The 13,194-nt window shown below is 32.8% G+C and overlaps 1 protein-coding gene across 1 annotated transcript; it reads left to right on the top strand.

Moving 5' to 3' along the window:
- Positions 1-8,378: 8,378 nt before the first annotated feature.
- SYP71 (syntaxin of plants 71) lies at positions 8,379-11,859 on the top strand. Its single transcript, XM_078312128.1, has 9 exons — positions 8,379-8,677; positions 8,768-8,893; positions 9,816-9,978; positions 10,557-10,642; positions 10,977-11,045; positions 11,126-11,170; positions 11,271-11,333; positions 11,430-11,506; positions 11,611-11,859. The coding sequence occupies exons 1-9, from the start codon at positions 8,522-8,524 to the stop codon at positions 11,624-11,626; spliced, it is 801 nt and encodes a 266-aa protein (XP_078168254.1). The 5' UTR covers positions 8,379-8,521; the 3' UTR covers positions 11,627-11,859.
- Positions 11,860-13,194: the final 1,335 nt, after the last annotated feature.

Genomic DNA, 13,194 nt, shown 5'->3' with positions numbered 1-13,194 from the left:
ATTTTTCGAGAAAAAAATACATTATAGCGTGCAAACCGATCAGATCCCAATATGGTACGTTGGAGATATAAATATCTGATGTGACGTAACGTGTCGTGACCAGTCATGCGGTGATTGAATTAGATTTTTACATGTCATGTTGTGCCGTGACCAAATTCGATAGAACGGTCACGGCAAGACTAACATGCCGTGACCATACATGACGTGTCCAAAAGTAATTTATCACGTTTGGTCACATTTAACTATTTTTTCATAATTTAAGTTAGTTTATTCAAGATTTACCATTCGATCAAGATCTAACAGTCATAATCATATGTGACTCGCGTGACCGCATGCTATGACTAGATCTTTCGTGTAATGCACTGTGTTGTGTCAAGTTTCCGAAAGAATAATGACGTCGGAAGACGGACAAATCACAGCACATGAACAACACGCATGTTGTGTCATATCATGATGTATCCAGTCATAGTATGACTTTTTAAATCCTACAATATGTGACCAGATGTGAGTGCACATAGACCAATACAATAAATACTAATATATTTATCTTAAGAATAATTAAAATTTGGAATAATAAATTTTTTTTTTACATAAATTATTTGCAACATTATTTCTTTGTATTACATTTTTATAATTTTTTCACATGTTGACAATTTTTAGAATTTTTCTTCATTAAATAAATTTAATATAGGGAAAAAAATTACTAAACGCTTGATCACATGGTTACTAAGTAGTAAAAACATAACTTCTATACAAACATTGTATTGGATCTTGAGGAGTATATGTTATGTGGATCACATGGGATTACATGTGTACAAAAGGCAATATGTATATATGTTGCATGAATTGAAATCTGTTATGATTTTATATGAATTCATATATAATAATCGACCCAACGGAAGTTTAATGTATAATTTTCATATAAATAATTTAAACCATATGACGTTATTTTTTTTTTAATAATTGGTTGTTATCAATTTTTATCAACTTTAAATTGCAATTTTCAGTAAAATATATGTATGTCAAAAACAACGATAAATACTTCTCAGAAGCAATGATAAATACTTTATGTTACATGAATAAATACTTCTCAGACATAATTGCAAATTTCAGTAAAATATATGTACGTTAAAGACAATGATAAATATTTTCTTGAACTTTGTTCTTGAACTTGTAAATAAGTAATGTTTAATCAAATCAAAGTATTATTATATCAGAGATAATGATAAATACTTCTGAGACATAATGATAAATACTTGTCAGAACAATGGTAAATACTTTCTTGAACATCAATAAACAAATAAATAATTGTTAGCGGTGATTGTTATTAAAGGACATTATAATTAATGAGGTGATTGTTATTAGATGACAGTATAATTAATGCGATGATTGTTATTAAAATGACAATATAATTAATGCGGGAATAAATAAAAATTCTTAGTGAAACTAATGAGAGATAAAAGACAGTTAAGAAAGTTAATTTGAAGAGAGAAAGTGAAGGGATAAATGGAAGGACAGAGGCGAAAGAAATGATATAATTATTCAAAAAATAAAGCAGTAAATACAGCCGGCCTAATTTGCGTCTTTGATCTAGCATTCGTTCTTTTACTCTCAAATATGAAAATAAATCGGAATTATCCCATAAACATCGAATAAGTTCGATTCAATATTCAATCGGAATTAATCGATCAACGTGAGTTACTCGCTCTGACATCTTAAAAATTCATACAAATTAAGTATGTGAAAATTTTAACTCGGATCGAGTGACTTTGACAAGACATTAGACCGGACTGAACTTTATATAAAAATTGGATATTTTGGCAATCGATCAATCATCATTTTGAATTTACATGCTTTGAACGAAGCAAGTGGTCCCACGTGGCATCTACTTTTCGGCCATATATCTAATTTTCTTTTGACCTTTTGCTTGAAGTGTTCTGTTTGAACTTTTGATGTAGACAGTCAGGTAAAATTAGAAAGTTCTTCGCTGGTGGCTGGAAGCCATTTAATCCAAGTTTGGTCAATTCTAACATCAAATCGTGCCGAATGCTGTGATCATATATATGCACAAAGGAAATATAGCATGCCAGGATGGAAAAATCAACATATGTTGTCATGATCCTGCAATAGTTTTTTCTCTCTCTATTTCTTCTTTCTCTATGAGAGAGATAAAGAGAGAAAGTGACAGTCCAAAAAAGAGAGATGCAGGAAATATTGACTGGTCGATTTGTTTAGCTCATTTGAGCTAAAATCAGTATTATTTTTTCACTAGACAAGGTGATTTCTATGGAAGAAATCCCCAATTATAATTTTGTATTACTTGAATTGGTCCTATAGACAAGGATTAAAAACTAAAGTGTCCTTGCTATGAAAATGACATGGATAGAAATAGTCATAATGTTAGCTTAGTCTGTCGCTATTAATTTATATTTGATGTTTTCTTTAGCTTTCGTACAATAAAGAACTTCCAGATGCTGTGTTTCAAAAGGGTTATATAAAGTTAAAATTTAAGGTCCTGTTTGGCTGTGGTGAAGCTTTTACTGTTTTTACGTGAACAGTAAAAATCAGTTTAAAACTTTTTCAATCTTATTCATATATCATTTCTATACATCCGTCAATCAGGACCTAAGTGTTAATGGAAGAAATTGCAAATCAGTGGAAATTTTCAGCAAATTGAGGATTGCAATTAGAGGCAATGATGAATTCATACTAAGCAGTACTTTTTTGTCATTTGTTTTCTTTTTTTAAGTATCTTTTTATCTTTTATTTTTCTTTTCTTCTAATCTTTAATCCTATGTAAATCCATGGAAAGATTACTTCTCAAAATCCTTCAAATCACTGTAATCAATCGCGGTTAATGAAATAAAAGCTTGACTAATGTTTCTTTACTAAAAAATTAAGTGTTAATATGTATCGTTTTAAATGGAAAATTTTACAAAGTGTTATTATTTTTCAAAACATAGAACAAAATATCATCCATCCAAAATTCTTAACAAAATGTCTTTGTAGACTCCACTTGTTTTTTCTATTTTCCTCCTTCTCGCTCCTCCCTATTTACTCCCATTTATTTTTTGCTTAAGTAAAATATACAATTGTGATCTCATTTAGTTTTGAATACTTTTTATTTTTTATGTGTATAAATGATTTAGAATAAAAAATTTAAGTGTCAAATTTTATTTGCTAAAATCAGAAAGTATAGTATTAGTTTATATGTAGAATATTTTCAACATATGGGTCTTTGTAAAAATTATTATAAGACATGGTATTAACTTATTTTATAAAAAAAAATTAACTAACATATAAATAATTTTAATATACGTATTTTATCTACTTTATTGGGTATAAAATTTCATATTCCTGATTTTCACAATTATAAGAATTTTATCACATCACAGGTTAAGAACAATTTAGTAAGATACTTATACTTCAATAAAAATATACTAATTATGTATATGATATAATCTTAAGAAATTAAGAAATAAATAATCAATGCAAGAAATAATGCCAGCAACTTTGAATCAGTTACAATACAAGTAATACGACTCGCCAGTAAATACATTATGGTGAAAAATTAGGAACTAAACTTTGCTAAATCTGGTAATTAATCGGACCAGGTGTGCACTTCGAAGGTGTAAAAAATGTATCTCAACCATCTACACCACTCATTGCTATAGTATTCGAACTCAATATTTCTTACATTAGTTATTTATTTCTTAATTTGTTAAGATATATCAAATACATAATTAATATATTTTTATTAAAGTATAAGTACCTCACTAAATTATTCTTAACATGTGATGTGATAAAATTCTTATAGTTGTGAAAATTAAGAATATGAATTTTTATACTAAATAAACTATATAATATGTGTATGTTAAAAACATTTATATGTTAGATACTTTTTTTTATAAAATAAATTAATATCATGTCTTATAATATATATATTTTTAAATACCTATATGTTGAAAATATTCTACATTTACGCTAATATTATACTTTTTTATTTTAACAAATAAAATTTCACACTTAAATTTTTTTATTCTAAATCATTTATACACACAATAAGTGAAAATTATTCAAAACGGATATAAAATCATAATTGTATATTTTGCTTAAGCAAAAAATAAATGAGAGTAAATAGGAAGGAGTGAGAGGGAGCGGAAGAGAGGGAATAAATGGGGTCCACAAGAGCATTTAGTTAAGAATTTTGAGAGGATAATATTTTGTTATATGTTTTTAAAAAAATAATACTTTATAAAATTTCCCGTTTTAAACATGAAAGGGTTCAGATGCCTTCATTTTTTGTGCCTCCACTATGCCTCCATTTTTAAAAATATTAATAAATTTAAATTTAAATCATAAATATCAAAATAAAACCGTTAGATGTAATCTATGTTATTTTCTCTATGTGCTCATGATGTGTCCAAATGGTATGGTAAAAAGCTTCAGTACAACGATGTACTTTTTAAACCTTTAATACGTGTTTGAGTTGAATTGCAAGTGCACAATTCTATCAAAGTAGTATTTGGGGTGTCGAACCACAGGGAGTACGATAAAAACTTAGTTTTAAACTTTAGTAATAAATTTCAGAAAATAAAAGGAAAGTAAAGTGCAACAAAAGTAAATTGGGGGGGGGGGGGGGGGGGGTTTGTTCTAACAATTCCTAAATTTGGGTTCAATACCCGAATAGAGAGTTTTTAAAACAATAAGAGTAAATGAATGAAAGAAAGATTAGATTGCTTTCTAGATGAGAAGATCTAGGGGTCTTTGGTCTACATTCCCTTGCTAACTATATCTATTCGGTATTTGTTTAAGTTCATGTATGATTTGATGAGGTTTCTAACCTAATATGTCATTAAGGGTCACTTTCGTGAATTAATAACGTGTCTAAGTAATTCGGACTTCACGGTTAGGTCCTTCACCCTAGCTACTTAGACCATAAGCTCTTGTTAGTCTCTCCTCTCCTCAAATATTGATACTTCACGATTAAGTCCTTCATACCAATACCCGATTCGATTTGAGATGTCCTAATTAGGGTTTGCCTTCACGGTTAGGTTCTTCACCAAATTCCTAACCTTAATTTCTATAGTTCTGGTTTAGATCACAAATTGGTTACAATCCTAATCTAAACCTAGGGTATTTGCATTCATAAATGGTACTCTCCTCTCGTCCTAACTTCTTTGGATCCTTTGACAAAGAGATACCAAAGCGGGACTACAGCGATTTCAAGTACTAATTATGTAATTAACACAAATGATAAATCACAGAAATTAACATCAAATCCCAATAAAACAATCATAACAAAGACAAATAACCGAATAAGATACAATTAAACAAGTTCATGCATTGACCTAAACCCCTAGAGAGAGGACTACTCCCTCATGGAGAGATCCATTACAAAAGTTGGCAAAGTAAGAAGAAATGAAATAAAGGAAATAATTACACCCTTTGACAAATTAAAAACCTCTATCTTGCCGACTTCTTGCTCAGGAAACCCTTCTTCTCCTTGCTTGAAAGCTTTCCTTTTCTCCAGAATTTATCGCTAAGTATTGTGTATAGAGAGAGAATGAAAGAGATAGCGATGTTGTGTGTGATGGGAAGAGATTGAACCCCCTCTTTTATAGCCAAGGATCATGCCCAATTAAGAGCCTAGAAAGTGGAGTTAGTGGGTGCTATATCTGGATTGTTTCCCAGGATGCCTTGTCCTCATTTGGCTGTAAAACGCGTCCATGAAGTGCCAAAAATAGAAACCGTGTTGAAATCATTTAAATTTGGCTTTTCTGCGGCTCCAGTGCGGATGGCCGATCCGCACTGCGGGTGGTCTCACCCGCATTGGCTCCAAGTTTCCTTATTTAATTTCTGCGAATTAGTTGAATGCGGATGGCAGTGCGGATGGCTGATCCGCACTGCGGGTGGATTCTGCTTCTCTGAAGGACCTGAAAATCGGCTAAGTATTGAGTGCGGCTGGGCTCATCCGCACTGCGGATGGAAGTTCATCCGCACTAGGCTCGGACTTTTTTTTCTGCGCTGTGCTTGGATGTTGGAAATGCGGCTAAGTACTCAGTGCGGCTGCTCTGATCCGCACTGCGGGTGACTTGGTCCGCACTGGAGGGTATTTTCGCCATTTTTCATCATTTCCTGCAACGAAAAGCCAAACAACCGCAGTAACTTGATTCTAGGTGTATTTAAATCATTTTATATTAAAAATACAAGATATTTGAGGTTGTTTTACGATAAAATCTAGATCAAATGTGTATATAATTTATGCTTATCAGCTCATAAAAGAAATATCACATTTTGATTTTTTTTTTTATGTAAATCAATCATTTGAAAAATCAACGTCTAGAAATTATCTATATTAGTATGTTTTTTACGAGCTCTTGATGACAACCAAAATAAAGTTAAAATGTCACAATTTTTTACATGTACATAGATAAAATGATGTAGATCATATCAAATGGTTTTCTTTTGACTTTTAAGTTTTTAATTTTAATTTATTAATGTTTTTAAAAATAAATAGGAGATACAAAAAAAATGGAGATATTTTGAACCCTTCTCTTTAGAAATATACGAATAACCACGAAAGGAAGCAAAATATTTTGCTTGGGAGGGGATTGGGGGTCAGAAGTATGTACTATTAGGCAGGTGTATATATGACACTCGTGCAATTGTGCAATAATAACAAACAAAAATTGTGCCATAACTAATGGAACAAATAATTAAACAAGTGCCAACAAGATGATTATCATATTATGATTAAATATATAAACACTGGATAGATTGTTCGGTTCGGGGGGGAGGGGGGGGGGTGGATGGAACGGGGACGGGGTGCATGTGCTTCATCGAAACTAAAACTTAGGTTTCATTATTTGATTGGACTTAAAACAAACAAACAAAAATTCAACAGATAAATAAATGCCAAAATTTGTGGAGAGCAAATCAAAGGTTTTTAAAGAAAATTTCTAAAATTTTACGCTAATTAACAACTATCTCTCTCTTTTAGCAAAAGAACTTCGAAATAGAGTGACAGCTTTCATTACTTTATGAAAGCAATTATAAAACATAATTATCAGTATAGATGTGATTATACTGACAATATTGTTTGTTTTTCTAAAAAACAAAGAGCTGATGAAAATACACCTTAATTACAACTATCAATCCAATTAACCACCTCCAGTCCACCACAATATGAAATCATATGCCATGAGATATCTAAAAAATTTGAGTTAATCCGTAAAATTTCGTACCAGTCAAATTTTTAAAAATGACTATTTTTTTTAGAAATGAATCTTAAAACAACTCATTTTCTATTAATACAATCTGGTGAATTCCGATTAGCTTCATATTGAATAAATTCCGGTTTTGGATAAACTTAATTGCAGCTTGAGCTACTTTATTATCCTCTTTGCCTTGCTCAGCAGCTGCTCAAGGTGAGACGGTACAAATTCGTATCAACTAAGATTACTCAAATTTTGAGTTTTAATCCGGACCGTCTAATCTGATTTGAGTTTAACGAAATTCAGCACATAGAATAAAATTATTTTGAAACCCTCTTTTTCTTCAACCTTTTTGTTTCATTTGAACTTTGTTAGATGTGGTTGTCTTTAAGAAATGTAATCCAACTTACCCACTCACAAGAATAATAGAAAAAAAAAATGATAGAAAAACACCAAGCAGTGAGACCAAATGATAGTTTCCTTTTCCATTGTGTCAAATTCAGGTGATGCTGGTCAATTCATCTTCAATTTTGTGTATATAAGCTCCAAGTGAAACCTAAAGATATTTCGTACTTCTCAATTCAACCAACTGCCAAATCTTATATATTAATGTATCAATGCTGAATTAGGAACTTTTTCTGTAATTAGTTACTAATCAAACTAGAAATCTTCTCCCGACCAAATTAGTTGTATCAGTCAAAAAATCAGCCTTTAATATGATGACAGAAAACAACACCATGTGAGATATACGGGTTCGAAACTCGAATGGAAATTCTTTGTAAATATTGAAATTTGAAAGGCTAGAATTTTATTAGTAGAGAACCCCACATGGAGAAATCCACATCCTCTGCATTAACTCAAACTTATCTTAACCGTCTGATCAAAATCTGAACCAACCTAACTTAAAATGGAATGCACGGGGCAACTTTAATATTCATTCTGCATAACTCAAAAAGTTTGAGTTCATGCAGAGGATCCGATTTCCACACGGAGAGTCCCAACTAGATTAAAAACAAATACCACATAGAGAGCCCATCAGCCTGTATCGAATTTCATTTGCCAAAACAAATCATATCTACTCTTTTTATAAGAATACAATTTTACACTTAAATTTCAGCCCGGCCCAGTTTTACCTAATCCAGCCTGTAAAATCAAATTAACAGGCTGTCTGTGTCTCTCAAGTCCCCTCTTCTTCCTCTCTCTCTCTCTCTCAACCGATCGGAGACCGGCGGTTCACCGAGATCCCACGTGAAAAAAAGGGGAGATCATAGGAGAAAGGGAAGAATAACAGGGAAGGAGAAACCATGAGTGTGATCGATATACTGACACGTGTCGACGCGATATGCAAGAAGTATGACAAGTATGACGTGGAGAAGCTCAACGCCAACAATGTCTCCGGTGACGACCAATTCGCGCGCCTCTTCGGCTCCGTCGAGGCCGACATTGAGACCGCTCTCGAGGTAGGTTTTGCATTATATCGTGAGATCTGTTAAGGGTTTGATTTTGTGAATGTTGGTTGATTTTTTTCGGACACTTTTTTCCGGGTGTAGAAATCGGAATTGGCGGCTAACGAGAAGAATAGAGCCACCACTGTCGCATTAAATGCAGAGATCCGGCGCATCAAGGCGCGGCTCATGGATGAGGTGCCTAAGCTTCAGCGATTGGCACTTAAAAAGGTTCGGATTGCTATTTATTTAGATCTGCTTAATTTTTTTATTCAGCTGCTGTGCATTATTCTGAGATCGTGATGGAGTGAGGTTTTTCTCCTCGAGTGAGATTGGAGTGCTTAATTTTGTTTCCTTTTTTTACTTTTTTTTTATTTCGACATGAAGATGAACCTCCTGAGAAAAACTCTGATCATCAGTTCTCTTCTGCATTACTTTAACTGATAGTAAAGGCTTGTAGGTTGCATATATATAAGCCCCAAAAAATATTGTTTTTATTTTTGCTGCTTCACCACTTTAACAAATTGCTGTTTCTTCCTGTTAAGTATTAACCAATCTGCTAAAGTTGATCAGTGAGTGCCTCCAGTAAATTAGGCCATAATTGATAATTTATGCAAATCTTGCAAATTTAACTGAAAATTATTTCTTTTAGAGAGCATATTTGTATAATGAACTAAAGCCATTTCGTTTATTTCTGTGATATAATGTTCTTTTGCAGATATATCTGCAGTACTGTTAAGCTGGTTCTTTTAGAATGTCTAAAAAATTGACTATTCTTATTAGAATCTGTGGATTACATCCTAGTTATTTGACCTTTAACCGCAATGTTTTAAGTCTTCCGGTACAAATGAATACCATTATTGCCTTGTCAACATCTAACTAGGTACTGTCAGGGGTGGAGCTAGACTTTCGAATTATAGGGGTCAATCATATAAAATTTTCCTGCAGAGAATGGGGGTCAATGACATTTTACTCTAAATTATATGGAAAATCATACATAAATACACACAAAAAAAAAAAAAAAATGGGTGTCAATTGACCCCCATTACCTCTTCTTAAATCCACCTCTGGGTACTTTCCATAAATTCAAGGAAGTAGATGATTAGATGCATTTTCATTAGCTAATGCTTTGTATTCATTGGATTTATGATAGGTTAAAGGCCTGACAAAAGAAGATCTGGCAACAAGAAACGACCTTGTTGCAGCGCTGCCAGAGAGGATCCGGTCAATACCAGATGGTACAGCCCAACCAAAACAGTCAGGAGGCTGGTTTGGTTCTGGTTCCCGCCCAACCAATGAGATTAAGTTTGACTCAGGTTCGCACACTTTTCATTTGGACTCTTTGTCTTTGTTGTTTCTTTTTCTTCTTCATTTGTCATTTTTTATTGTCAAAATGAGACAGGTAGGATAATAGGTTATGAAACTCAGGTATGCTCATAAACATGTCCGGACAATATGTTAAGCTTCATAATGAGCTATTTATTTAGGGTATACAGTTTAATGTAATATCCCCATATTCAATGTAGACAAGAATATCATCTTGCTTCTTAGGAGCATTATGTTTGAGCTGTTTTAAAAAGTAAATTATGTGTTTTACAGTACAAAATTACTGTTCTCACTCATTTACTGTGATTCATGTATACTCGGTAGTTAGCAACAGTAATATTCCAGAAGGCTCTGATTCCCCTGCCACCTAAACCAGGTTCCCATGTCTGATAAATGTAATGTAAATATTGCTACTATTGTTGGTTGTTCATTATAACATTATTACATAAAATAATCTCTGACAGTGTTTGCAGTCAGCTAGAATTTATGATTTTGGGAGCATTCATTTTTTTAAGTTTTTCAGCAAGAAAGTAAACATTTTTTGTATACTACTTCCAATTGTGTATAGATGGGAATTTCAAGAGTGACTACTTCCAGCAAACTGACGAGTCAAATCAATTCCGGCAAGAGTATGAGATGCGCAAGATGAAACAGGCAAGTGTTTCCTTTTCTGGCCTGCGGTACCGTACCAGCTGCCTTGTCGAGAGGACTGGTACGTCAGAGGAAACATTGACCCGGACACTTAATTTCAAGATAGGTTAACTAGGACCCTGAGCATTACATTATTATAATGCCGATATCATACCAGCTAGGTTCAATACCCTTTTATACTCGAGAACACTCGAACAATCCCAGTACCCTAGAGATATCAATTTCCCAGTTTGTACCATTTTGTAATGCAAGTACCGCTATGTATTCTAAATGACTTTAGCATCTATTACGTATATATTGGCTCCTTAAAATATTGTCGTCTTTCTGTTTTTTCCAGGACCAAGGACTAGACATTATTTCTGAAGGCCTTGATACTCTCAAAAATATGGCTTCTGATATGAATGAGGTAAACTCAATATTACTATATTTTATTTTAATCATCATTTGTTAGAAGTTTAACACTGATGCAAATTGTATAATAACCAGGAATTGGATAGACAAGTCCCCCTGATGGATGAGATTGACACTAAGGTATACTTTTCCTGCCGCTACATTACTTATCTTGGGAGCTGCCTGATATATTGCGACATGGTTTATTCATAATGTATTTACATTTTTTCATTTGGTGTAGGTGGACAAAGCAACCTCTGACTTGAAAAATACAAATGTCAGACTGAAGGAGACTGTCAATTCGGTAACCTTAGTCATTTTCACATGGTTTAAGTTTGACAATTAAATTATAGTCTTACTTGATTTCGTTTATTCTCTGATTTTTCTTAATCTTGTGTAGCTGAGATCAAGTCGGAATTTTTGTATTGATATTATCTTGTTGTGTGTAATTCTGGGCATTGCTGCTTACCTCTACAAGTAATATTTTTTTACTTTTTTCTGTCAAATGCAATTACATATTTTATTGTGCTATGGTGAAAATTTTGCTTGTTTTGATATTATTTCCGGATTTTGTTTTGCAGTGTATTGAAAAAATGATGCCACCACTCCATCTGATGGGATTTCTCTAGTGCCTTGGATTACTTGATTTTATGTAATATCATAGTTTGATGAGTGTTGAAGCTTGATACGCCTTTGTGTATTAATATCTTCGTTTCTTCTTTTTGCTTTATTTTCTGTACAATCCCCCTTGTACTTCTGTGTGTTGACTATACATTTAAGATTGGCTCCGTCTGAAATATTGTAATTGAGTGTAGTTGTATGTTCTTTTTTGTTATTAATCAGTAGGGATACACCATTGTTAGTAAAATAGTACACGCAGTGTTGATATTGTTAATTTGTTAGTTAGTAGGGATCCAACATCCGATTAAGATTGGATGGTTCACGTTGCTTCCGTTTTAGTAGGACTTAACCATATTAAATTGACCAAAATCAGTAACCAGTAGGTATCTCAACGCTGTTTTATCTAATGACATGACCTCTCCGGCTCTCTCTCTCTCTCTCTCTCTCTCTCTCTCTCTCTCTCTCTCTCTCCTCTTTGAAGGTAAACGAGAGAATCATTTGGAGACAGCAAACAATTCTATTTGTGGATTTGTCATGAAGCAAACAACTCTGTTTTTAATTCTATATCACTTGCAAAGGATGAAAGGCACCTCAATCTTATTCCTAGGAGCCGGTCTCTTTCGTACACAGAGTTGTCCCAGAAACCATGGTCGCTAGACGAGATATCATTGTCACTTTTAATTTCTGTACGCATTCAATGATTCAATTGCAATTTGCATTTGCATGCACGTCCTTTTCTTTCTTTTTCTTTTTCTTTTTATTTTTTTATTTTTTTTCTCTGGCGCATGTCACTCTCTTTTGATATGTCAGCATGTACCTAGATTTAATCTTTTGTCACTATTTAAATAAACATAACCAGAAAGTCAAAAATACCCATTGTTTTTCAAAAAGTTGATTTCTTATATGTTTTATATGTTTTCTCCATTAAAGATCTGCCGAGTTGGCCATTGACCCAAAAAGAAAATGCTCTAGTATAAAACATTTAAGATAGTTATGCCACAATAAAAAAAATAGCAAAACAATTGTGACAGTTTTCTCGATAATATGAATTTATTAACTACAGATTAGCAACTAGCAAGTGAAGCTGTGCAGTCCCTCCCAGCACATGGAATAGAAAGGAAGGGAAAGGAAAAGTAGAATTTTGTGTATTCTTAGTTCAAGTTGCAAATTTTGGTGGTGATCAAACTCTTATGAATTTTTTCAATTAATTATTTGGCAGTACCCTGTCCGTCCGACAACTGCATACCGTTATTTACAACACTGGTATAAACAAACAAAGGGACAAAGAGAGAATGGAACAAAACATTGTGAAAATAAAGACTTCAAAATAAATAATAGATTTCACAAAATTATATATTGTTCAACGATAAAACACAAACCTTCAAATAACTAAATTAAGGTACTAATCAGTTGATGAAATTTATTTAGATAATTTACATGAACCAAAAAATAAGATGGTTCTATGTAAATACAATGTGCAACCTACAATGGTACCACGGTAATGATTACTCCTGTACATTGCACCACTGTCTAAAAACCTAAAT

Source organism: Carex rostrata, chromosome 12 (genome assembly GCF_964058835.1).
Source record: "Carex rostrata chromosome 12, lpCarRost1.2, whole genome shotgun sequence".
NCBI classification, from domain to species: Eukaryota; Viridiplantae; Streptophyta; class Magnoliopsida; order Poales; family Cyperaceae; genus Carex; species Carex rostrata.
The sequence above is the reverse complement of the archived record's forward strand: the minus strand, read 5'-3'. Positions and strand labels throughout refer to the sequence as shown.

Bases quoted from the DNA above. Each gene is read 5' to 3' on its own strand.
- SYP71 (XM_078312128.1), top strand. From the start codon at position 8,522: ATGAGTGTGATCGATATACTGACACGTGTCGACGCGATATGCAAGAAG. The intron at 9,979-10,556 runs GTTCGCACACTT...AATTGTGTATAG, and splicing joins TGAGATTAAGTTTGACTCAG to ATGGGAATTTCAAGAGTGAC. The intron at 11,334-11,429 runs GTAACCTTAGTC...AATCTTGTGTAG, and splicing joins TGAAGGAGACTGTCAATTCG to CTGAGATCAAGTCGGAATTT.